The 27,284-nt window shown below is 39.7% G+C and overlaps 1 protein-coding gene across 3 annotated transcripts in view; it reads left to right on the forward strand.

Moving 5' to 3' along the window:
* The window catches only part of VPS41 (VPS41 subunit of HOPS complex), a 118,085-nt gene that overhangs the window by 78,507 nt on the left and 12,294 nt on the right, over window positions 1–27,284 (forward strand). For 2 of the 3 annotated variants that reach the window (XM_084280152.1, XM_084280154.1), the window contains exons 13-25: window positions 774–889; window positions 2,444–2,500; window positions 4,791–4,852; window positions 5,864–5,945; window positions 11,433–11,525; window positions 12,013–12,140; window positions 13,067–13,211; window positions 17,610–17,651; window positions 17,774–17,824; window positions 19,312–19,449; window positions 21,891–21,945; window positions 23,006–23,146; window positions 24,657–24,793. In XM_084280152.1, the coding sequence (XP_084136278.1) occupies window positions 774–889; window positions 2,444–2,500; window positions 4,791–4,852; window positions 5,864–5,945; window positions 11,433–11,525; window positions 12,013–12,140; window positions 13,067–13,211; window positions 17,610–17,651; window positions 17,774–17,824; window positions 19,312–19,449; window positions 21,891–21,945; window positions 23,006–23,146; window positions 24,657–24,793 (1,247 nt within the window). The remainder of the gene's footprint in view (window positions 1–773; window positions 890–2,443; window positions 2,501–4,790; window positions 4,853–5,863; window positions 5,946–11,432; window positions 11,526–12,012; window positions 12,141–13,066; window positions 13,212–17,609; window positions 17,652–17,773; window positions 17,825–19,311; window positions 19,450–21,890; window positions 21,946–23,005; window positions 23,147–24,656; window positions 24,794–27,284) is intronic. The other variant, XM_084280153.1, reaches the window with a different exon arrangement.

A 27,284-nucleotide genomic window follows, 5' to 3' on the forward strand; every position in this document is an offset into this window, starting at 1 on the left:
AACATCGTCCACACTTGTGCTTTTATGCTTAATGAATATTCTAGTTAATCTGACAAACGTACATTTTTTGCATGGCTTTAAAACAAGCATTATTTTGTGAATTGCCTATCAGTTCAGGAGTATATTTCTGTGTGTGTGTAGATGCAGGTAAAGGATGGGGGATGGTTTTCTTTCCTGTACTGACAAAATATTGATGGTGTTTCTTCATGGGTTCTCTGAAAATAATAACTACTCTGAACAGTCATCTTCTGTGTTTGATTTTTACCTTTAAGTACATTTTTACTTTGAGCTTACTCAAAAATAAAAGCTTATAGTATAAGCAAATGCATTATACATATAACCTTAACTTATAGCATTGCAAATGCATTGCTGTAATGATGTGCTGTGTCCCCAGGGGTTATGGCATCTATCATTTATGCTTTTGATGGCCTTGACCTTGATGGGGAGGATAAGTTTATTGCAGGCTATGTAGTGTAATAGTCCTCTAAAAGTATAATAATGTGTTCTAAACCATCATAAAGTTTACACACAGTGGATGAATCAGAATTTGCAATAAGCTGTAGTGGTTTTTTTTTTTTCTAAAAGCTATTTTGCCATTTAAACCAGGTTTAATTTATTAGAGAATACAGCTTCCCAAACAAGCATGTTCTGCAGGAATAGCCTTGCTGTCTGCCTTGCATCTCCTTTTAAAATGTCCCCTCAAGGGTGTACTAAAAAGCAGGGCTTTACTTAAGGAAAATATAATAATAATAAAGCTGTGTATGCTTTTGCAGAGTATTCAGAAGGTGAATCACTTTTTTATATCATCAGCCCAAGAGATGTGGTTGTGGCTAAAGAGCGGGACCAAGATGACCACATCGACTGGCTTCTTGAAAAGAAGAAATATGAAGTAATTTTTACAACATTCTTTCCTTCAGGCTTTACTTGTTTTGGAAAAGGGGGTGGAATGATGAACTTTGCTATATCCTCTGGATTGGATAATTTCTGTTCCTATAGTTATTGACTAAATGCTTGTAAAAGGTAGGGGTTGACTCTGCATCCCTCCGTGTCTCTGGAGACTTAGTCTTCCTACTGAAACATCTGAATTGCACCCAAGCGAGGTCGCTCAATTAGATGCTGTGAATACTGCTCTCAGCATCTGGTATGAAATGTGTTAGCTGTCACTGAAAATTATTAAAGCTGGGTTTTGGCTTTAAAACAGTGGAACCATTAACTAATGAGCTACATGAATATTTTTTTCGATCTACACCAACTAAAGAGGGGAAGGGAAATGGGCATGGTGGGCAATATTAATTCTTCCCACTCTATACTGATTCCACCACAGAAAAAAAAGGTTGGGTTAGGCTGCTGTGCATTGCTCTATGTTACTTATCTTCAGTGCTGAGGCTTTTAAAAGGAAAATGACATGGGCTTGAACTGTTGGTTCTGAAAGTGGAGTTACTCACAGAAAGGCAGAGCCAGTATTAAAAAAAAAACAAGGGTATATATCTCCTTTGGAAAAAAGCAGCTTGGTGTTTGGTTGTGTAAATATTGGCATGTTTAAGTATAAACACCTAAAGCAATAAAAAATTCTTGCAGACAGTGTCAGCATACACCCAGTGTTCTGGATTCTGATGTCCTGCAGTTAATGACTTAGAACCCTTGTTACCATGCATAAAGTAACTTGCAAATTCTTATTTGTGTTATTTGGTGGATGCCTATTATAAGAAAAAAATATAATGTGGGAAAGCCATTTGGCACGTATTCCTTTTGTTAATGCAGTCATGATATTCCTCATGCAGATTTGTTTAAATCCTTGTGGATGCTTTTGCATCTGACTAGCAAACTCAGTTTTGCAGTTTATGTAAATTGCAGCAGTCCCTGAGGACTCCAGTAATTTGCAAGTGACAGCTATGTGTGTGCCTTTTTGAAAGCCATTGAAGGTAGCAGATAGCTTCTGTGTTATGATGTGTGTTAAAGGTTTCACTTTGTTTGTAAAAGTGCTGCCTTTGTTTCTGTAAATTTGAAAGAAGTAGAAAAACAGCAAATGACACTTAAATATAAATCAGCCTGACTGAAGGAGACTTTCAGGCTGGGGGAGGGAAAAGTAGCCTTCCCCCAGCCCCTTTCCTGATTATTTTTTTCACAGCTTTTTGTAGTAAAGTGTTCTCATTTGAAAATGATCCAATGCAATTGGATTGTCTGTTTCATTGTAATCTTGCAATTTGATCCTAATATAGTAATGTGGAGTGAACCCAGATGGAAACAAAAGTAGTTTTCTCTTTGGTTGACTGCTCTTGTTTGAGTATGAATTCAAAGCTGTTCATCCAACCATGGCATTAAAAATGCTAGTGCTTCAAACACCCAGCTCTGAAAAATAGTTGATTTATGCAGTTCTAGAGCTTTCTGTATTGAAAATTTGTGTATTTGGCCAGTAACTCTATTATCCACTTTTTAAATATAGGAAGCTTTGATGGCAGCTGAGATCAGTCAGAAAACCATAAAAAAGCACAAGATTTTGGTAAGTCTCAAAACTTCTATTCAAAACAAAATATCTGATTTATTTTAGAGTGCTGTGAGATGCTACAACTACACTCCCTGTTCTGTATTGCACCAAACAATAGCTGTTAGGCATACTCCACCTAGCATTTGATGTCTTGGTTTCAGCTGCAGAATAGGAAAGTTAGTGTGTGAAACAGGAAAGGGCCTGGATTTTATGAAGGGGCAATTGACATCGAAAAGAAGAGAGTTCCATTACTCTGATGATGGGGGTTTTGTTTGCTTTTTTTTTGATTTAAATTCAAGTAACACACAATATTACAATACTAGAGGTTGGGGGTGGGGTGGGGAGAGAGTGTGATATTTTTCTCTTTTAACTTTTACCTTGTACATGTGGCAGGGTTTCTGCAGGAGTTTAAAAGGTGTGATTGGAAGACCTTTTAAATGCTAGTGAAATTCGGTCGCAGCTCCACATTGAGAGTGCTCATGTTGCTTTGCAATTCTGTTATTTTACATACTTCAGCTCCTTCTCTCCTGTGTAGCTATTTTCCATGTCTATAGTGCCTCCCAGAGCAGCAAAGGGTATCAATGTTTAAGAGGAAAGGAGGCAGGTAATGTAATAACCACAAAAGCATCATTAATTTAAGCTCGTTTGTTTAAATTGTCCTCAGTGTGATCACATTAGTATTTCATTAATAAATTAATACTGCTGCTTCTTTAGTGGAAGTTTATGTTTTAGTACAAAGCATTAGAAGATTTGTTTAACTTTTGATGCTCTAATATATACAGTGTGTATCAGTATATCTTAAAAAATCTTTTCTTCTTACGTAGTCCAGGACTTGAATCAAGAACTAATGGCATGCCATCACCTGTCACAGAGTTCATATGATTTATCTGCTCTGTGACCCTTGGAAAAAGATGTAAAGAGCTCTTAAAAGAGGTCTTGGCAATACATTAGGAGAAAAATCCAACAAAAACACCAAACCAAAACCAGCCCAAAACAAACAGCAAAACAAACCAAAACAAAGCAGCTTTTCTCTTGGTTTGCAGAAATTAGTTCTGTTAGGATGAAATTCATTCAGTGTGGGTATATACAGAGTTGTTTCATGTTTGGTCTCTAATGCAAAACCATGAAATGTGTTGAGGGGGGAAAAAATACTGAGCTCTAAGTGAGGGATTACTGGTACAGTGATTTAAAACACCTTGTGCTCTCACTAGCCAGCAATGATACCACACTCTCACCATTTAACAAGTCTGGTGGTCTTAGGGATTATTTAGGTTGCAGTTATGATTGCTGCACCTCTTGAGCAGAACAAGAGTTCTAAACAACCACACATCTACAGCTCTTCTACTGTCTTCTCTGCTCACTGGGAAGTGACTCACAGGAGAAAGCAGCTGCTAGAAATCTACCTTCTTGAGAATGGTAAATGTGAAAATACAAACATAGTTCCTATGGTGGAACAGAATCCAAAAATCTGTTGCATATGCATGACTTGGGTTTTTTCAACTTTGTAGTAGGTTGACGAAGTTGTTGGATATCTCTGTTAGCATTCTGCTCTGCTCAGCACTGTCCTTGATACTGATCGAAAAATTTTATGTTGTGAATCCAAGTGGTTTGGGTTTTTTTTTTTTGTAGGAAACAAGTACTTCTTCTTCATCATACAGCTTTTTCTTTTTTTCTGTTACTCTTTTTTTTTTTTTTGCCTGGAAGCAATGTGCTTTTACTGTTGTGATTCTTTAAGTTATGGAGTGGGTACACTGGGCTTTGTTGACATTGACACCAGTGTTGACATTACAGCAAGAAAGCACAGCTGTCTCAGCAGTTCTTTAATATATTTAAACACCTATCAGAAAAATCTTACAGCTGACCTGTGTGATAAACTCTTGAGAAAGGCAATTTAGTATTCAATAATATGTAATAATGTTGCTAAATTTTCAGTAATTCCTTTACTTTTACAAAGCAGCACTAGTATTTACACTCTCAACCAATGTTGTTCCCCCCTGCAAACTTAGTATTGACAAAGAAAGTGTTTCATACAGTGGCTGGTGGGGTGGTTTTTGAGATAGCTGACCATTCAGTGCTTGGATTAGCTATGTGTTTTGAACACTCCAAAGTATATAGGTGTGGCATAGTCTTCATAGCATCAGTGAGGTTCTGACAATGATTAAAAAGAATATCTTAATTTGAACCCATCAATGCCCCTGGTGCTTGACTTAACAGCAGTGCACGCAGCTGGAATGATAGTTATCGTGGTGGTCATGTAGTTACTACCAAACTTCTATAAGTAATTCTTTATTTTTATTCCCTTTAGGACATTGGCTTAGCCTATATAAATCATCTGGTGGAGAAAGGAGAGTATGACCTGGCTGCTCGGTAATGGCTACAAAGAATTTATTTGCTGGCTATCATGCGCGTGTGTGAGGAAAAAGAAAAAGCAAATTATTGATTCTGAAGTATTTTGTGAGGTTGATTTTCTGTGTGCTCTGGAGTTTCAGAATTGTCAAAGCATATACATGTATTACTGTGACTTACATTTTCTTGCCTGCAGTAACCCAAAAGTTACTGTAAACTTTCTAAAATTTAACTAGAATTGAGACATGTATATATTTGAAAGCCTTGATTTTTTTCAAAGCCACAGTAGATTTTGAAAACTGTTTTCTTTGGATGTTGATAATAAAAAATTATTACTGTGTCATTACAAGTGGAATCATATAGTCATAGAATGCTTTGGGTTGCAAGGGACCTCAAAGATCATCTAGTTCCAACCCCCCTGCCATTGTCAGGGATATCCATCATTAGACCAGGTTGCCCAAAGTCTCATCCAACCTTGAACACTTTCAGGGATGGGGTTTCCACAGTCTCTCTGGGCGACCTGTTCCAGTGCCTCACCACCCACAGAGTAAAGAATTTCTTCCTAACATCTAACCTAAACCTCCCCTCTTTCATTTTGAAGCCATTCCCTTTTGTCCTTCAGAAGGCAATTTGTGGTTATATGGGTGTAAACAAAAATGCCAAATATGGGTATCTAAAGTAAAGATCAGAAATTTCCTAGTTTGTTTTCATGTGTGCGTAAGCATAAATACATCTTTTTAAGTTCTTGAATTTTCTAAGCTGAGATTTAAAAACTTCACTAATAAAGCTAATATGGTCCTAATTAATAAGGGTGAATACATAGTAAGCAGTTAAGTCCTCTTGCATGCACCAACATTTTAAGATCTGAAAGGAAACATACCTTGCATGCTCTGCTTGAAGAGATGGCTGCCAAGGTAAGTCACTTTTGAAAGTGATAGGAGAAAGAAGAAAGGAATCCTTGTAGTAATGCCGTTGCATTTGTATTATTTTATGTAGCTACTTTTGTTCTCTTCCCTTTCATTTTCCTTCCAGAAAGTGCCAGAAAATTCTTGGTAAAAACACAGAACTCTGGGAGTTTGAAGTTTACAAGTTTAAAGAAATAGGTCAGCTTAAGGTAAGTTAATTTCTGTCTCTGCACTATGGTAATTGGCATGCTATATTTTCTGAATGTTTTGACCAAGTGTCTAAAGAATCACATTTAATGATCCTAGTGTGGTAGCAGGATAAAACACCTATGGGGAAATTCCTGCCCCAGATCTCTAGTTTTGGGGTTTTTTCGGATTGATGTGTATATGTTAAGAAGCCTCAAAATGAGGTTGGAGGCATAGCACATCCAGGTACTCAGTTACGTATTTTTAACTTGTTGACAGCCCCCAAGTAAAAGATCCACCCCCAAGGCCTTTACATGCAAAGATGCTCACAGCTAAATGCATCTTTCCTGTTTACTTTTTATACCCTTCACTTATGGCCTGAAAAATCCTACCTCAACTCTTGAGGAAAATAGCCTCTGTTGATGCCAGCCTTTCCTGAAAATCCAAGCTCTTTGCGACAGAACCAGAGCGTTTAGAGTGTTGAAGAATAGTTAAATAGAAATGCATCAGGAAAACCCTATGCCATGTGCTAGAAATTGTAGCAAGAAAGAAGAGCAGTCTGCCGTGTCTTGTATTTTCCCTGGTTGCAAGCCAGCTCGCATAACGGTGCAGGTTTAATGGGAGGTTCTCAGTTAATAAATTGCTCAGGACATAAGGCTGTAGCGCTGTCACTGCCAAACCAGTAGAAAACATTATGCACACTCCCTTTGGTAACGCCTGTACGTTTATTTCTGAGTTTTATGTCTTTCTATTCAAACTCAATGAGCCAAAAAGGACATATTATTAAGATCTCACAGCATGCAGTCCCATGCTGCTTTTGAGCTGTTTAATTCTGTTCAAAGAGCGGAAGTGTTTCGGCGTGACGGCTTTCAGAAGCGTCTGGCTTTTGTTTTAGAGCCATGTCAGTGCAGGAAGAGCCTTGCTTTTTGTGTGAGTTCTTTGTGGTTCGGTGCACACTTTGCCACCTTGGAGGATAAAGTCTTATGTTCCTGTCTCTCTGTATCAATACAATAAAGGACCTGAGTGCAGGTATAGGTGAAATTTTGTTACAGTGCTTCTTAGTCCTTTTGGCTTTATTTTGCTTTTCAGATGGAAGTGTCTGGAACGGATGTTTTCTTGTCTCTACTTATGTCATCCAGCAGACTGTAAAATATAAAAATATTTGCAGGTTTGCTGCAAAAGCATCTCTGCTAAATTACTGCTTTCTAAACGGTTGTTTTCAGCTGCTTGAAAGCAGACTTAGCAAAACATAAGATGCGGTCTGTTAGATTATTCAGCTTCAAGCTGCAGTTCTAGAAGATGCCTTTCTTATTTTACACTTGCAATTACAAATAACTTTTCTCAAGTTCATAGAATCATAGAATGGTTTGGGTTGGAAGGGACCTCAAAAATCATCTAGTTCCAACCCCCCTGCCATGGGCAGGACACCCTCCACTAGACCATGTTGCTCAAAGTCCCATCCAGCTTGGCCTTGGACACTTCCAGGGAAGGGGCAGCCACAGCTTCATTGGACAACCTGTGCCATTGTCTCACCACCCTCATGGACCTTGTGCATCTTCAGGTTCCTTAGATGTTCTCAAGCCTTATCTTCCCCTGCAGTGGGCAGTTCTTCCTTCTCCTAGTCCCTGCGTTTGCCTTCTGTGACCTGGGCTGTGTGACCAGAGCTCTTGCTGGTGAAGACTGAAGCAAAAAATTCATTGAGGTCCTTAAACTTCTCCATATCCTATGTGACCAGGTCTGCTGTTTTGTTCCAGAGGGGGCCCACATTTTTCCTTCTCTTACTTTTATCACTGACAGAAACTTTCCTTGTCCTCGATGTCCCTGGCCAGATTTAATTCTATCAGGACTGTAGTATTCCTAGTCTGATCCCTGGCTACTCGGTCAGTTTCTCTGTATTCCTGCCAGGCTACCTGTCCTTGCTTCCAGCCTCTGCAGGCTTCCTTGTTGTGTATGAGTTTTCCCAGAAGCATCTTATTCATCCATGCAGTCTTCTAGGCACTACTGCCTGACTTTTTCTTTGTTGGGGTGCATCACTCCTGAGCTTGGAGGAGGTGATCCTTGAATACTCCTAGCCAGTTTTCTTGGGCCCCTCTTCCCTCCAGGGCTTTGTCCCAGGGTACTCTGAAGCAGGTCCCTTAGAAGCAAAAGTGTGCTCTCCTGAACTCCAGGGCTTGCTGTGTGCCCTCCTTGCTGTCTAAGCTCTTCACTGTTTCCTGGTTGCTGCAGCCAAGGCTGCCCATGAGCTTCTACCAACCCCTCCTTGTTGGCAAGAACAGGGTCCAGAATGCCACCTCTCCCTTTTGGCTCCTAGAGATATTGGAGTATCATAAATGATAAATTAAGTTGAACCAGTTCTAAATGAAGTGGTTCTTGAAATATTTGGGCTCACTTGAATGCTATTTGAAAATGTCACCAATTTACCCAACCAGCAGGTATTAAACAGGATAGTGGGTTATAATGGCTTTAAGCCCTGGTGAGGAGACTTTATTTTAGATTTGTAGACAAAGTGTTTTTTTGAAAGGGAATTTCTTAAAGAATTTGCACCACATGTAAGCCTGGTGTTTCCAGTATAACGTGGTTTGCCAAGAATGGAGGTACCAGTGAAACTAAAGGTTTAAACTTCCCTTCCTACAGAGAGTCTAATTAGTGACACACCAGTGTCAAAGCCTGTGGGATGTGTGTGTTGTCTGTTTGCTTGTGGGTTTTGGAGGGGTTTTTTGAATGTTCTGTACTAAAAGGTACTGTTTGGCTACCAGAGGCTGCAATTTGGTATCTTGAAGTCTCTTCTGTCTTCTGTGAATGTCTTCTAGTGAACTTTGCTATGACAGTTAAAAGATTTTAGAGCTTTGCAATGATGCTCTTCCTCCAGCAGTGGTGTCTTGATGGAGTTACATGCTTGTGCTTGAGTTACTTCAGAATAAAATCCGGTATCTCAGTTCAAACAGCTGGGGAAGGTGGGTTTGCAGGAATATACCAATCTCTGCGAGTACTGGCCATTGTAGCATGAGGGAAATGCTCCATTCTGTTGACTGTGCTGTGGCAGCAATGACTTTCAGCAGGGGTTCAGGATAATCATCTATCAGCAGCAATGTTTTAATGACCAAATGTTGACTAGAGGACACAAAAAAGACTTCACCTGACTGGTGGGCATAGCATAGAGAAGCATTGTCCAATCAGCTTCTTTCAGCTCATAGATATCCTCAGAGGAATAAATAGTTGTGGTTTGGGGTTATCTGTGAGATGTTTTAGGCACTCTTATGTCAACTTTTATAGAGGCCTTCTTGTGTTTACACCATGCTTATATCTAGTGAGTAAAAATCTGAAAGCAGGGCTTTATAGAGAAATATTTTCTAGTATCCTTTTTACTATTAATTTAAAGTCACTTTCACCACATGACTTGGGAGCTGATGCGAAGGCATCCTGATTCTGGAGGGTTTTTTTGTCTGACCTTGCTCCTTGCCTACTGTTAAAAAACAGAATCATAGAATGGTTAGGGCTGGAAGGGACCTTAAAGATGCCATGGACAGGGACACCTCTCACTGGACCAGGCTGCTCAGGGTCCCATCCAACCTGGCCTTCAACACTTCAAGGGAGAGGGCTTATCTGAGCAACCTGTTCCAGTGCCTCACCACCTCCTAGTGAAGAATTTCTTCCTAATATCCAATCTAAATCTACCCCCTTTAAATTTGAAGCCATTCCCCCTAGTCCTATCACAGCATGCCCTCATAAAAGTCTCTCCCCAGCTTTCCTGTAGGCCCTTCCAGGTACTTGAAGGCCACTATACGATCTCCCCAGAGCCTTCTCTTCTCCAGGCTGAAAAGCCCCAACTATGTCAGCCTGTCATAAGCCAGGAAGAATTTGTAACCTCCAGCTCAGGTTTTAGTTCACCTTGGTGCCTGGGCTTAAAAATAACTTTAATGATTCTCAGTCTTTGCTGCTCTCAGGGGCCAAGCTGCAGGAGGTGGTTGCACTTTTCCTTCAAAGCAGTGGGACTTGGGGCAGGAGTGATTTCCTTCCCAAGGCAGCCTGGCCCCCGTGCAGTGAGGCAGCTGCAGCTGCTCTGCAGCTTGCTGTGTGGCCCGTCCACAGCCAAGAGTTGCAGCAAAGCCTGTCAGGTAAGGCTGTTCATTTAGGAGGTGGCAAGAAGGTAGAAAGTGAGTTTGAAAACAGCTGTTGGAGAATGTTCTCTGCCTTCAAGATTCCAGCAGATGTCCAACTTGCTTTTTTTTTATGGTTGGAAGAGGGTTTTTTTATGAGGGGGTCAGGAATATGATTCCCCAGGGCAGCTGGCAAGACTCTGCCCTGAGTTAGCTATTAAATTCTGTGGCAGATGGTGGGAACTGATGTTGGCAGTACACTATGTTTCAAAGACTGGCCAAGCTCAGACAGTGCAGGGAGAGAAGAGGTCTCCTGTGAGCAATGAACTTTTAATTTTTACAGAGTCATTAACAATGCTTTTTTTTTATTGGTCTTTTACTTACTTTTTGACCTACAAATGGAAGTCTTTCATGAAATACATAATTCAGGAAATAGTTTTGATTTAAATACTGGGAGAATTTGTTGTGAATAGCTATCACACTCTGTAAAGCTAAAAAAAATCAATAGTGAGACGTTACTTTTCCTGCTTTGTTCAAACAACTTCAGTAACAAAATGCTACTGCACTTTGTACCATTAGTGGGCAGCAGACAACATCTTTGAGTGTTTGGAGGAATTTCATCAGTGTTAGGCCTTTGGCTACAAACCCCAAAGTCCCAACACAGCTGGTAGCAGTAGGGTTTATTTTGGCAGGTGGTAATAACCTTGGCCTCTAGTTGCATGGAATAATAGTGCTAATAAGATGTGCTGAAATTCCAGGGTATGAGGTGATTCATTCTGGCAGGTTTTTGTCTCCTGCCTGCCAGAATGCTGTTCTTTAACTCCTCCTGTAGAGCAGCAGATCACACAGCGTCACCTTTTCCACAGAGAGATGTATTCTCAAATTAATTTTAATTTGGCTATGTAAAAATAGCTGGCAAAACAGAACTCTTCGTAACACCATTGGTAAATCATAAATCACAAGTACAGATTATTCTGCTAATAAATGCTTATATCTTTTTTGTGAGATCAAAGACCAAGACTGAACATAATGGATTATGAAAACTTCATTCTTCTGAGGGGTCTTTCATGGGTTTTATATTCTAGATGACTAGCAGTAAATATTCAGATGTGTAAGTAAATATTCAGGTGTATGTATGTGCAATGGTTGATACTCCATTCGAACTGGGATCCTACCACTACCTTTCTAATGAAAATTCTTTCACATAAATAATACAATTCTGATGTGTGTGATGCAAAAGCAAATAACTTTAGGTTACTGCTTAGAACTATGAATATAAAGCACTTTGGTGTTTAGCACGAGGCATGTTTTGTGCATAGTTTTGATATGTGTGTTGGGGTTCGTTTTATTTCAGCGTGCCAGGATGTGACATGCCATTCCCCTTGTAATGCTTTGTTCTTGTTGTTCATACAGGCGATTAGTCGTTACTTGCCCAGACGAGATCCGATCCTGAAACCTCTGATCTATGAAATGGTCCTGCATGAATTTTTGGAGAGTGACTATGAGGTACTGCAACCTGACATGTCCACATGTCATAGCTGTTGCCAGCAAAATGGCCTCGGCAGTGTGTAACTGAGAGCAATTCTATGTTGTATTCAGACATTATCAATGGAAAATATAATGACAGTGGTTAAAAAGATGAATTTTGGTTTAGTTTTTAAGAGAATTAGTAGAATGTTCTTCAAGAACACAAATACGTTGAGATTGGTTATTTATTATAAATACTGTTATTTTTAGTTTGCTTAATGTAGCACAAGGGGTTGAGGTGCTGCAGAAAGCATGCAGCACCTGAAAGACACCCAGCTTCATGAATCTTTATAACATTGCCCTAAGAAGGAAGAAGCTGTGTTCTACACTGTGCACATCTGTGGGAACGTAAAAGTGGCTTAGAGGTGAAGCACAGCAGGTATCATCTCAGAGGCTTAGCTGAAGCTTTGATGTTTTGAAATGTTCCTTAGGCAGTTCTTTCTATTTCTGTTATAATCTCTTTTAGGGCTTTGCAACTCTGATAAAAGAGTGGCCTGGAGATCTCTACAACAACACAATCATAGTTCAGGCTGTAATGGATCACCTGAAGAAAGATCCACAGAACAGGACTTTGCTACGAACACTTGCAGAATTGTGAGTATAATTTTAAACTATTACAAAATGTAAGCTTGAACTAGTATACTGTAGTTTATAAATATTTGTCTAACTCAACAGAAGTATCTGCTTTGCTGCAGTCTACAAAGTATTGGCTTTCTCTACTCTCCACTCTGCTGATTGCTGATTGCACAGCTTAGAAATTCTTTTCCCTTCCTTATAAAGTCTATGCTGAGTATGAAAGCAAAGAGTTTAGTGTAAGATTGGATTTGCTACTCCTCTTTCCAAAACAAATAGCTAGCATTCCTCTTTGTGCTGTCACAGGAAATGTCTTTTGTGGAGAGTGAATTTCAGAGTTGCCCATAGGAAAATAAATGGCATTTTATCTCCTCTATTTCAGAAGTAGTATATTTAGGTTTATGGTGTGGCTGGAAATATGTGACTGGGAAATGTACCCAAACTGGTCTGGTTCTAGGCTGCTTCATACAAGAATAAAGCTCTCCAGTTTTCTCAGCCTGATTCCCATGTTAAGTTCTTTTCTTACTGCTTTTTTGTAGAAATCAGAGCTGCTGCTATTGTGATGTTACAGTCTGTCCTGAAGTTTTAAGAGAACAGTGGGTTATAGTTCTGAAGTGAGTTCCAATTACTTTCCAAAAATAGAAAAGCTAGCATTTTGTGGGGCTTCCCCTGTGGTTTGAAAATGGGAAAATGAAAATGCAGAGAACCACAGGTCAGAACACAAGTGTGGTGTTTGATATGTACAGAGTTGAAATTCACATTGCCCAGTGTTTTATTTCCTTTTAACGAAAGCAAGTCACAGCAACTATTTAGGTACTCATCAAACCAGGTATCCTTATAAGCCTTGCATCCTAGAGTATATTTATATATATATTTACATTTTTCCTCATAGCTAATTTTCCTATACTTGGATATGTAAGGTAATGTCTACTGTTGTTTTTTATCAGGTATACTTATGACCAGCGCTATGGCAAAGCCCTAGAAATTTACCTAACTCTGAGGCATAAAGATGTCTTCCAGTTGATCCACAAGCACAATCTTTTCAGTTCTATCAGAGACAAAATTGTTCTTCTCATGGATTTTGATTCAGAGGTATGGGGATTTTAATGGTTTTATATTCCCTGTCCACCAGAGATATTTAAACAGATTAAAAATAAAGGAGCTAAAGAAAGTATTGAGGTGGAGAGTGTGCTTTCTGTGTCTGGATATATGTTTGAGGTAAGATGGTGTTTGCCAAGGCTGCAGATAATTGACCCAAGGATGGGGTTGGGTTTTTACTTTGTATTTCTATTTAAGTATCAGTCACAGTGAGAATGCTCCACATCTGAGATGTGATTCTCAAGTAGATTTCTGCCATGATAATCTTTCTGCATTTCTAATCAAGTAATGCTATTAATAAGCAAAGAAAGCAGTCAGTGAATTTATAGTGAGGCATATGTTCAATTACTTGCCATTTTTCTTTCACTGCTGTCAGTTAATAGAATAGCGTATTCCTGTTGGAAGGTACCTACAATGATCATCTAGTCTAACTGTCTGACCACTTCAGGTCTTAAAAAAAATTAAAGCAATCTACTAAAGGCATTGTCCAAATACCTCTTAAACACTGACAGGCATTGGGCATCAACCACCTCACCAGGAAGCCTCTTCCAAGGTTTGCTCACCCTCTTGGTAAAGTAGTGCTTTCTAACGCCCAGTCTAAAGCTCCATTGGCTCAGCTTTGAGCCATTCTAGTGCATCCTGGCATTGGGTCCCAGGGAAAGAGATCAGCACCTCCCTCCCCACTTCCCCACCTCAGGAAGCTATAGAGAGCAGGGAGGTTGCCCCTCAACCTCCTTCTCTCCAAACTAGACAAGCCCAAAGTCAGACAGTCTTCACAGAACGTTCCTTCCAGCCCCTTCACCACTTTTGTTGCCATCCTCTGGATACATTCAAGAACCTTCAATTCCTTTTATGTGGTTGGACCCAGAACTACATACAATACTCAAGGTGAGACCAAACCAATGCTAATTACAGCAGATGATTGCCTCTTTTGACCCACTGGTAATGTTGTCTGATGCACCCCAGGATGTAGTTTGCCCTCTTGGCTGCCAGGGCACACTGTACTGCTGACTCCTGCTGAGCCTCCTGCCAACCAGCACCCCCTAAACCCTTTCTGCAGGGCTGCTCTCTAGCCACTCCTCTCTCAATTTAGATTTGTGTCATGGTGCAGAAACTTGGTCTCAGGTGCAGAATCTGGCATCTGTTCTTGTTCTGTTTCATGCTGTTGATGATTTCCCACTGCTCCAGTCCATCCAGATCCCTCTACAAGGCCTCTTGTCCCTCAAGACAATCAATAGTACAAGCCCCAGTTTAGTATCACCAGCAACCTGCATTCATCTCCTGCGTCCAGGTCACTGATAAAAATACTGAACAGAATTGGTGCCTAGAACTGATCCCTGACAAGGACTGGTGACAGCTCTTCTCCAGCCAGATGTTGCCCATTCAGTGCAACCCTTTGAGCCCTGACTGTATGCAGCTATAATGATGACACTCAGTATACTGAGTATCTGCTCATCTCACAGTTGGACAACTTGTCCAGAAGGATGCTGAGAGGAACAGTATCAAAGCCATACTAAACCCCAGAATAACTATATCCACTGCCTTCCCTTTATCCACTAGGCAGGTAACTTTTTTGTAGAAGGTATTACATTAGTTAAACAGGACTTTCCCTTTGTTCATGGTTACTGACGATTGCATTCTTCTTTAAAAGTCTTTCAGTAGCACCCAATATGATCTTCTCCATATTTTTCCCAAGAACTGAGGTTAGGCTAATAAGTTTGTAGTTCCCTAGTTTTTTCCTGACACCCTTTTTGTAAATTGGAATACTGTTGGCTAGCTTCTAATCACTGGGGACATCCTCAGACTCCCTGGACCTTTATTGGATGATGAAAATCAGTCCTGCTATAACATCTACTAGCTGCTTCAGTATTCTGGGATGAATCCCAGCAGGCCCTCTGAACTTGTGAACATTCAGCTGATACACTTCGTCCTTTAAAATTTCAGTGGCAACAAATGGAAAGGTGCAGTTCCTGCAGTCATGGTCCTCCAGTTCATGGAACTGAGCAGCCCAAGGTCTCTCAGTATAGTGCCTCAATAAAGATTGAAGCAAAAAGCGGCATTCAATAATGCCTCTTGCTTTTTCTCCACCCCTATTATTCAGATGACAATATCTGACAAGCATCATGATGTCCAATGTTTTTCTTACATCTCTTCTTACTATTAAAATACATTAAAAAGCCCATATTTGAAACAGGTCTGTTTCATCTCTCATTGAGTTGGCCTTTTCTGTCCTCTCCCTGTATATATGAACCACAGCTCTGTGAAGCCTGACCTTGCTGTCAGAGATTGTACAATTTCTTTTTCCTCTTGAGCTCCGTGAGTTGTCTCTTCAGCCAAGCCGATCTTCTTTCACCTCTCACACTTCCTTGTCCACACAGTGGAATTGCCTGCTCCTCTGCTTCTAAAAGGTGATTCTTAAAGACTGTGGACTCCTAAGCTCTCAAAAGCAGATTCCCATAGTAGTCTACTAAATAGCTCCCTGAGTAGCTTCCAATTTGCTCTCCTAAAGTCTGCAGTAGCAAGTTTTTTGTCCTTTTTTCTCATTGTACTAAAAATTTTTAAATAAACCACTTCATGTTCACTGTGACCAAGACAGCCATCTACCATCGCATCCCAAATGAGTCATCCTCTGTTCAGAAAGAACAGGTCTACAAGGGTGTCTTTCTTATTTGGCTCACTGTGTACCTGGGATTGGAAGTTCACTCCTACTAGCCTCAAGAATTTCCAGGACCAGCTCATCACAGCAGTATGATATTTCCATTTGATGTCTAGGAAGTTAAAATATCCTATAAGGACAGGGACTACCAAACCAGAAATTTCTCTTAGTTGCCTATAGAGTAACTCATCAGTTGGTTACATCCTGGCTGGGTGATTGTAGTAAACATCCATATAACATCTCGTTTGTTTTCCACCCTTCTAATTCTCATCGAGAGGCTCTCAGCCACATCTTCCCTAACTGTAAGGGCTGGACAGTCAAACCTCTTCCTTACATGTAATGCAACTCCTCCATCTTGCCTGTTCTTCCTATCCCTCCTGAACAGCCTAGAGCCCTCCATCCCCCCCTGCCAGTACTTAAATCATGGGACTCATTCCACCAAGTCTCACTAATACCAGTGATGTCATAGCTCTGGGAACAGACCAAGGCTCCTCATTCATGCTGTTAGTTTCTCATACTGTGTATGTTGGTGCACAAACATTCTAGACATGCCCCTGCACTCCCAGGAGCAGTGTAAATGTTCCCACTGGCATTGCCACCCTCAGGAGATGCCATGCCAAGATTTGGCTTACCTACTGTAATCCTGTTAGCATCCGCTTCACCTATCAATAATAGTTTAAAGCTCTCTCAAGCAGCCCTGCTGGCTTATGCCCAAAGATGTGTTTCCCTAGGTGGATCCTGTCAGGCCTCAGCATACCTTATCTCCCCAAAGTTTGCACTATTCCAGAGCCAAGTATTGATATCCTGGGCTTGCCTGTTTGTTCTGAAGTCTTCCCCTCACTGCTGGAAGGATTGAAGAAAACACTATCTGTACTCATGAATATTTTTTCTTTTGGTTTTTTTTTCCATTGTTCTGAAAGTCTGCAAGGTTATTAACTTATACTTCCTGATTTTTAGAATTTATGTTTTGTGATGAATTCAATTTTATTTCTTCCCATCTGGCTATAAAACCTCAGCAAATGACTTTTGGTATGATCCTTGAGGGGAAATTAAGGTAGATCTTCTATTTCAGTGCAGTGGTGGTTTAAACACTGGAACTAAAATAGGGAGCCACCTCTGCCAAAGATGATAATCTTTGGTGTGTCCATTCTAAACTACTTGGGGAAAGAAAACAATATATTTTTCTTAGAGTAAATCGTATCATGAATCTGTGGATTTATATTTTTTTAAATGGGAAAGTTTGTTCTCCTAAAAGGAAGCAGAACCAGAATCCCGTTGGCTACTCTGCTTTACATGGTCTTGTCTGCTTGTGCTACAGTATTGGTGTGCAGATAGTTTGGTGGAATCCAGTTGTAACGCAAGTAGAGTTGTGTGTTTCACCCATCACCCTACACTCGCCCCTTTTGCAAAAGGCCAATTAGTATTTCGACATCATTTGACCATGGCCTTTTGTGACCTGCGATTTGATGGGCACACTTCACCTGCAGTATAAGTGTATATGGTATTGATTGCTGTTAGTGTGGAAACTTAATACTGGAAGAATACATGATGTGTTCTCCTGTAATGCTGTGCTGTTGGGGAATGCCGGTTTTATGCAAATTGCTCTGTAATTGCTCATGCTGCAAAAAGTAGGTCTGCAATAGTCATCCAATACCCATCAGTGAACAAGCATAATACTTTACAGAGTGTGAGAAAATGAGTATACCTGTTTCTTAACTGGGTTCTCTTTCTTTTAGAAAGCAGTAGACATGCTTTTGGATAATGAAGATAAAATTTCTGTGAGTATAACAATTTTGTGGCATGGCAGCCCAGTGCTTGTTTGTATTACCTGCCCTTTCAGCCCTGCAAATGTGAAGTCCTTCACAGGTTTGCTAATCTGCTGGGTTTATTTTTCTTTCAGATTGACAGAGTTGTGGAAGAATTAGAGAACAGGCCTGAGCTACAGCATGTGGTAAATACTTCTGTATTCTGTGGGTTTCAAATTGAGCTGAATAAACTCTTTGCTGGGCACATCTTTTACAGATGGGGTTATCCGTCAAAGTGCACACGACACTAAAATGTTTGTTAAGTCATTGAGAACCAAAGTGGCTACTTTTGCTAATCCATTTTTTTTTAACATGGCCATAGCATTTTTACAATAGCAAAATAATTTTAACGTGTACCTGTGAGAATTTGGTAACATACTGCTTCCATGTCAACATATTGTGAGGTGCTCCTTATGATATTGCAGGCACTTATTTTATCTGGCCAATTACTTTTTGCTTGTACCCTTCTCTTTCCCTACAGAAAAAATGGGGTTGGGTGTTGGGTGAACCTCTGCAGCATGTTTTGCTGATCTACAGAGACAGCAAACTGCTTGTCTTTCTAGAGCTGCAACTTCCATGTGCTGCAGGATTGTTCTTGTTTGTGCAGAATTACAGCATCACTCTAAGGCTGTGGCTCCACATTGCTCTTCCAAAAGCATCTCTTCAATTTGAGTGTGGTGTCAGTGGAATATATAACGTGTAACTGTGGGCTGTGTTAAGGAAGGAAGCTTAGCTTACTTGGTACTCTGTACAGGTGGGGCTCAGGGCACTGATCTGGTGAGGAGCAGGTTTATGTGTTAGAGATTTGATTATGGGAAGCAGCTCTATGAAGTGTGCAGCTCACAGCCCAAAAGCTTTGCAATGGCAACTGTCTGTCAGTTTATGGAAGGGATGCATATATTTCAAAGTGTGATGTCAGCTTCCCTTCGTGTAAAAGGACTCTCCAGATGATTCTGGAGGCTTTTCGGTGCTTGTTTAGAGAGGAGGAGCTTTGCCCCAGTATTCATAGTTAAAACATGAAATGTTTTAACCTGTTTTATCTCTAGTTATGTGTAATGGTCGAGCATATCTAGATAACTAAATGCTTCATTTGACATATTTGCCCAAAGTGTTCTGTAAAATTCAAAATCATAGAATTATATAATAGAATCACAGATTAGTTTGGGTCGGAAAGGATCTTCAAAGATCATCTAGTTCCAACCCCCCTGCTGTGGGCAGTACTGTCCTTCACTAGACCAGGTTGCTCAAAAGACCCATCCAACTTGGCCTTGAACACTTCCAGGGATGGGGCTTCCACAGCTTCTCTGGGCAACCTGTGCCTGTGCATAACCACCCATAAGGGAAGAATTCCTTGTTTAATCTAATCTACCCCCTTTTAGTTTAAGCCCATTGCCCCTTGTCCTGTCACTAAAAAAGCAGTAGTTTCATTGAAGGTTCAAGGACAGTTTCTTTACTGTTGCTGAAAGCCTGCTTCCCAGACCTGGTTTTGGAGATTTTTACTTAAGTGGTACTTAAGAAAAATGTAAAAGAAGTCTTTTGAATCAGGGTTTAATCTTTTTGCTTTTCAGTGTATAAAGAAAAAACAATATTGTCTAAGTGATTTTGAATTCTGCTTCTCTTTTTTGATTCCTAGTATTTGCACAAGCTTTTCAAGAGAGACCACCATAAAGGCCAGCGATACCATGAGAAACAGATCAGCCTTTATGCTGAATACGATCGTCCAAACTTACTCCCATTTCTCAGAGACAGCACACACTGTCCGCTAGAGAAGGTAAGCCCTTGAAACCGAAACCAGGTCCTCGATTTTTATGTCTGTAGCTTGTAGTGTTGTGAATTTGTAACTGTGTCTGGTACTGCCCTCTACTGCCAGGAGGAGGAGATCGTTTGAGTTTGTGGCAATCACCTTCAGAAATTTGGTTTGCAGAGCTGACTGGCAGCTGAGACCTTTGTCTCAGCTCACAGGGTCGAGATTTTTAGTGCAGTTCTGAATTTAGACTTGATGGGTACTTACAGCAGCATATCTACATAGAGGTGCCTGGCCTGACTGGGCAGGGGGTTGTGGTTGCTGGAAATCAACAACTGCTTTGCCAAATCTAGGACTAGTCAGTAAACAGATACTGAAAACTGATTAACTGTGGCTGGAGGCTTTTTCTAGCTTTGTGTTCTAAGGTCCTAAATTACTTTCCAATTATATATATAATATAGTAGGTAGTTAACTAGAAGAGATGAAAATATTTTGTCTTTAATCCTGCTACTAGACTTGAGATTTTACAAAGTACCATATTTTGACCACCTTTAACCTTTTACATTTTCCTTCTTTGTTCTTTTGTGTCAAATTAAAAAATAAGTTAAGGACAGTCTTGGGTTTTTTCCCTTGCTTGAATTCAAGTTAATTGAATGGAAATTTAAGTTTCCCTCTTTAGTTAGGTCAGTATTTTATTATTTCTCTTTGTTGCTTTTTATGGCTAAGCAGAGAAATTATTGAGAAAGGATGCCTCTCTGTATGCAGCTATAATGATGACACCAGTGGGGTAGCTTGAAATTTAATACTGAATATTGCATCTTCACTTTTTTTCTTCTTTTGGTGCAAATTAATTGTAGTTATTGCACATCCAGGCACCTGTCTTCAGTGATGGGTGGTGCAAAGTGAAGGTATGGACTATGAGCAAGAATATGTCAGACAGCCCTGAACCTTTGAAAGGTGTGGTGCAATAATCACCAAAATGAGAGAAAAGGATGTTAGAAAAAGTGTCATTCTAACCTTAGGTTAAAGTGTGAATATGTCTCAGTAAGAAGCTGAGGAAGAGAGAAAAGATCTCAACACTCTATAAAACTTAGCTGAATTTACTGTCACAACTCATTCTGTAATTGTACTTCTTACCATACATATCATATAGTAACACTTCATGCTGCATACAAATCTTTGTTCTAAGGAAATAAAAAAGGGACCAAGAATTTCCCAGTTAACTATTTTCAGTTCCTGTTAAGCAGATTACTGTGCTGTGTTATAAATTGCAATAGAAGATATATTTGAACAAATTCACACTTATTATTGCTTTAAAGAAATTACAAATAATTATTGTTCTTTAAAAGTATGTCACTTTTATTCAAGTGCGGTTTAGCAGCTGCTTGTAAAATGAACTGAAAAAGAAGTCTGAGTGTTCCTTGTCTTCCTCTAGAGGGAGCATGACACTCATGCTATGAAGCATCCAGAAATACTGAATACCGGTACTTTATAGTTTAACTTCTCAGTGGAGAAAAAAAAGCTGTCAGATATGTTTATAACTTATTAGTATTGTTCATACCTTCATTCCCCTGTAGTATCTGGTTGGTAATTCATTTACCCCGACCCTGAAATTCATTGTCTGCATCACTGATCACTAGTAACCCATCTGAAATAATTTGAGTAGGGAAGGAAAAGCTGTATCTTATACATTTGCAATTTTGATTTCCAAATATGAAAAAATTTATTAGCGAACAGTTGTTCTCATAGGAATGTCACGAATCTTGAGTTTCTTCTTCCAAACTAGGAAGACACATGGCAATGTTTACGGCATACCAGCCCTACCAATTTTGTGTTACTAAAAACTTCTTGGTAATCAATTTGATAATTTTGCTCGGTGTTTGTCAACTACACACAGGTTCAATAACTACTCATGGTATTTATCCCTCAAGTCTTTAAACCAAATTTACAGTAAATGTTTCGTCCTTATTCTTGCATACTTGGGTTGGATTATTCTTGTATTGCCTTCTTTGAGGTCATTGGTAAAACATTTAGCAGGCACTGTCTGTCTCCCCTGAGGAGATCTACAGGCTTGTATTATGACTGAGACTTCATAAGTCCATCCACAGGAAGCAAGTCTTGACAGCACATCACCTGGATGCTTTTGAATTAACCAGATTTTAAAAGCCGAAGAATTGCTGGTAGGTGTAAAAGTAGAGGTTGGCATAATCCAGATTGAAATCCCTGTCCTGTCCCCAGATTTATTGCATCTTGTAGAAAAATCAAAAAAGTGCCATGGAGTTTCTTCTCTTAACTAGTGTGAGAGGACCTGACAGTGCATATTAAAGGAGCTGTATTCCTGTCAAAATGAGTAACACAGCTTCATGGAAAAGTATCTTTAAGCCTCCTGCAGCATTTCTGATCAATAAAGTATCATGTTACATGGTTCCCTGTATTCTTTTCCCCTCCTCCCTTCCCTTAAATTCAAGGCTCTTGAGATCTGCCAACAGAGGAACTTCGTAGAAGAGACAGTCTATCTTCTGAGTAAGTAACAGTGTGATAAATTACAACGTGCTTTTAATCTTGTCAAAGTTTGTGCTGTGAAAATGTATGATGTACTGTGTAATATCATTTAACATGCTTTCCCAGAGACAAAGTCAGTAGGACGAAATAGCACAATTTAGAAAATAAAACAAAGCACTGAATTATTTATATGACTCCATATATTGTGTTACAGCGTTTCTGATTTGGTGTTCTGGGGTTTTGGAGGTGTTGGGGGTCTACGGGGAGCAGGATGGGGCGGTGGGAAGGCAGTATTTTTGAGACTATCTCCAAGAGAAGAGTGATACTGTCAGTTTGAAGGGAGGTGAGAAATAAAACAAATGTTTTATTCTGAATGCATCTCAGAAGCTTAGTATTGTCTTTTGCTGGAAGAGGAAGATTTGCTTATGTTCTTTTTTTTCTTTTCTTAAATAAAAGTAATTGTAAGTCTCCCAGCAGGCCAGGAAATCTACTCTAACTGAAAGGCATTATAAGATTGGGATTTTTATGTATGTTTATGTATTAGGCATGAATGGAGTGGAAAGCATTTTTTTAAAATCAATTTTCTTCTAGTAAGAATGTTTTGTGAACCTTTGAGAGCAAACTAGGAATCATTCATGGACTCATTTAAATAATTGATCATCATTTTTACAATGTCTTCCTCTTCCTTCCTTTCATTTTCCATGGGTGTAAGCTGTGCTAAGCCTACTGCAAATTAAAACTGTCTGTGAGGTCTTTAAAAAGGTGTTTGATGTCACAGTTTCAGTGCATTGCTCCCCCTTATGTTAGATGTTGCTGCAGTTCAGAACCCCTAATATGAGCCAACCCATCCTTAAGAAAGCTTCCAGGTGCCAGTCCAGGAAAGTGCTCCAAGCATTTGTTCAGATTATACCAATTCCTCCGCGATTTGCATTCCTACATTAGATTACATTTCATCTTGGTTGAATTAGTATGAGGCAACCTCACACTTAAAGAATTCATAATTAAAGAGCTTGTTAAAGCACTTGAGTGTTGATAAGTGTTTAGTACTTAATATCTCTTTTCCTTATTTTTTTCCTTCTAGGCAGAATGGGCAATAGTCGCAGTGCCTTGAAGATGATAATGGAAGAACTACAAGATGTAGATAAAGCTATTGAATTTGCCAAGGAACAAGATGATGGAGAACTGTGGGAAGACCTCATTTTATATTCTATTGATAAACCACGTAAGTGGGATAGTTTCTCAGAAGCCTTGCATGTGTTTGGGATTTTATTTTTATTTTGTGGAATGCTACTGGAGTTAAAGGATGGAATTATCCATGTGCATGTTAGCAGAGGTGTTTACGGATGGCCAGGGAGGGGTTCTGGTTTGTGGAGCACAACATAGCTGTCCTACTGTGCATAAAAATTCCCAGTAAACCAGCATGTGGGCATGCTACGGAATGAATACTTAGGGATTTAACATTTGACTACATTCTGTGTGGTTATGTCCTTAATGACAAACTAAGGGGAGAATGGTGCTTTTAATTTGGCAGAATAAGGTTTTAATTTTAGACAGCCTCAAAACACAGTCTGCAGGCTTGATGAGAATGTTGTGTAGTATGTTTATTGCAGCTGCTTACTTTTGACATTCTGAAAATGAAGATCCTACACTTTTCTAAGTCTCATTAGAATAATTAATTTGTTTTGTTTCTCTGGCACAAAGGTAAGAACTGTAATGATGCATACACTTTAGTTTTTACCCTTTATATGAATAGCTACTCAAGTTTAAAGTTTAGATAGAATCAGAAACCAACAATCTCATAAGCAATATAAGATTTGTTCAGGAGGCAGATTCAGAGTAGTTAACATAACTGAGAAAATAGAGAAGTATGTTAACGATCTAGTCCATTAGTTCTGCAGCCTCTTCTGAGGCTTTAATCAAGGCTTTAAAGCCTCTCTTGGGATCTTTTTTCTGAAGGATTGAATGTCTTGTAGAATTAGTGTCAAAATACATCTTTTCATCCCTTAGCTGCTAATTCTGACAGGAAAAAGTAACCAAAATCTGTTACTCCTTTAGAAGAATGGTGTTCTCAAGTTACACATACTTAAATACAGCCCATCACTGAAAGCGATGCCACAATTGGTGACATCTTCAGTGCAGATGGGATTAAAAGCATATAAAATTTTCTCAGTACCCTCTGCCAATATGCAGAGCAACTCTACTGATACTCCTCAGTTTTGGGGGTTGGAAAAAAAAAAAACAACACAGCTTTGAGGTTCATCTCTCTAGTGTTTCATTTACCCAGGTGCACTTCAGAAAGCAAAAGACTTTTGTGTCATTATCACCAGTGTTTAGAACCAACTTGGAGGTAGGCAAGTGCTTGAAATTGTGGGGTGTTTTTTTTAAATCCTGTAACTAAGAATCGAGTAATCACATAATGATTTAGTGAATTTTCTGACTGTTTGCTTGAGTGCCCTTTTTGATTAATTGAAATGCATTATTTACCCCTTTTCTGAATCCCTCAGAAGTTCTGTGAATTGCCAAACTATCTTCCCATCTTACCCAAAGTAAGTACTGAAGTAAACACTTCTTCAAGAAGTGTATGAAGGACGTTTGAAAGAGGCTTAGTGTTAACTCTTATTAGAGAACTGTCATAGAGTCAGCCAGAGCCTGTAGCTTGTAACCAAAGCACCCTTTAATTGGGTATTTTGCTGGATTTTTTTCTTAATTTCATTGTCTTTTGGTTTTCACAGCTTTTATTACTGGTTTGTTAAACAATATTGGAACCCACGTTGATCCCATTCTTTTGATCCACCGCATCAAGGAAGGCATGGAGATTCCTAGTTTGAGAGACTCACTAGTGAAAATTCTTCAGGACTACAACTTGCAGGTAAATACTGCATCCTCATTGGCATACTCATTTTCAGAGAGACACCAAAACCGCTTTGCCACTGAACAGCATGAGAAATAGCTACTATGAAGGTCTGCTCATTCTGTTCAGAATTCTGTTCTGTCATTATCACTATGAGTTGGTACAAAGCTATGACAAAAAGGATAGAAATCTATCAAGACAAATAGTCTCTCTTGATGGCTTCTAGCACTTCTAAATCTCCCCCATGCTGTCATAAACCTGATAGGTAAATAGAACTGAAAAGATCTTGGGTGATCTAGACTACTTTATGCTGCTCAACTGTCCAATATTGGAAGGTCTGATGACTAGTATTAATTTTCATTCTGCTTCACACATGAGGAGGTAGAACACAATATGCGCTCATGAAAACATTCCCCGGGTATTAGAGCCGTATGCTAAATATCATACTGTCCTGGTTTTGGTCAGGATGGAGTTAACTTCTTTTGTAGCAGCAGATGGAATGCTGTGTTTGAGAGTTAAAATGTAAGCAGTGCCAATAACACTCTGATTGTTTTAGTTGTTGTCAAGCAGTCAAGGACTTTTTCAGTTCTTCATATTTCCCTATTAATGAAAAAGGAGGGGACGAAGCCAGGACAGGGTACCCAAATGGGCCAAAGAGAGTATTCCATGCCAATTACGTCATGCTCAGTATAAAGGGGGACTGATGGGAGGAGGAGTGGGGTGGCTCCAGGACGCGCGGTTTTTGGGGGACGGTTGGGTTCCGGGACAGCTCTGGGTGGCACGGCCTGAGTTGTGTGGTTCGGCGAGAAACTGCATTGTGTGTCAACAGTTTCATATATATTTTGCTCTAAAGTCCTGTTAGCATTGTTATATTTAATTTTTCTGCTATTCTAGTAAACTATCCTTATCCCAGCCCACGGGCTTTTGGCTTCTTGGTTTTGGGTCGTTATTTGCCCCTTCCTTTTCCCTTCCCTTCCCTCACCACCCCTCCCCTCTTCTCCCCCTCCTCTTTTCCTTTAAGGAGCAGGCAGCTGTGTGGATCTTGGCTCTCAGACGGGGTAAAACCATGACACATACTACCTACAGGAACATGAACTTTTAAAATGAAATTCTGTGATGTGATGTGCAGAATGTGTTGGTATCTATGCATTTTAAAAAAATAAAACCCCACTTATTGGATTATGTGAGATCTTTGCACAATTATACAGATAAGTGCTGTTTCCTATGTGGCTGGTTTTGCTGTGTACTTTTAAGAACTTTAAAAGATGCAAATCTGTAAGTTAAGTGTTTCTGAAAGTAAAAACAGAGAGTTGCATTGTATACTTTAAACCTCAGTGCAACCAAAGAAGACCCAAACTTGAGTTCTCTGTGAGACTGCTCTGCACCCTTCGTAAGGATATTGAGCAGTTTGAATGCCCCAGGTGTGGCTGTTCGGAGTCCAAGAAAATATAGCCCAGTAGGCAGGTGAAACTCTGATTTTCTAAACCTCATAAATATTTGTTTCCCATCTGCTGTTAGTCTTCGGACATCTCTAGCAAATGGAGAGTCTTGATGGTTTTCAGTAAGGGTCACAGGTGGTCTCTTACCAGACCAAATCAAGACTGTGCCTGCTAGAGCCTTCGCTGATGTCAGAAGTCCTTTTAAAAAGGCAAGTTCTAAGCCTTTCTAAGGCTCTTCTTTTATTATCGTATGTGCCTTAGATTATGTCTTCCATTATTTAAAAAAGCATGTTAAGTATCTTGTTCTCCTGTGTGCTCATTATGTGCAAGGAGCTACCCCAGATAAACAGATACTTGTTTGCTTGTAATTTATGTTGTAGCATTACTTAAAGTCCTTAGGTGGCTTCTTTAGATACAAGCTATAGGTTGAAATAAGACTGTTCCTGAAGTGTTACAGGCAACATTAATTGCACCATTCATGGACAGATGGTGTGTCTACACTGAAATTTATAGTCTACACTGATCACAGCTCTTGCACACTTACCTAAGTAGACTTAGATTGGGAAGCTCAATTTGTTATAGCAGGACTGTGCATTCAGCGTGTGCTTCAGGATCTGGATGGCACTTCACGTAAATATCTAAGTGGCTTCTCATTGCTGAGGGTAGTTCTGCCCTAGGTTCATCATTGCTGCTACCTCAGTAGCTGTTTTAAAGCTAGACTTTGCTGTGTTCGTATGACACCGGGTCACACCTTTGCATCATGTTGTGTAGGTTAAGGGTGAGAATTTCATGTCCTACCATACAAGGCATTTTGAGCTCACACATCAATCCAAATATCATTGGCTAGGACTTTTTGTAATTTCATCTCTTCAGATCTCAAGTTCTTCATGCACATAAGTTTTCTTGTTCCCATTTTCAAAAGTAGAAAAGAAAATCTTGTGCCAAGATCCACAGAGGGGAAAAGCAAGATGCACACATGAAGTTACAACCTGTTGCTTCGCTTTCAAGTCACTGCCTAGCACAAAGCAAGTGCTGGTATTTTCATAACATTGGCTCCCCAAAAGGTATTA

Source organism: Gallinula chloropus (genome assembly GCF_964237585.1).
Source record: "Gallinula chloropus genome assembly, chromosome: 2".
NCBI lineage: Eukaryota > Metazoa > Chordata > Aves > Gruiformes > Rallidae > Gallinula > Gallinula chloropus.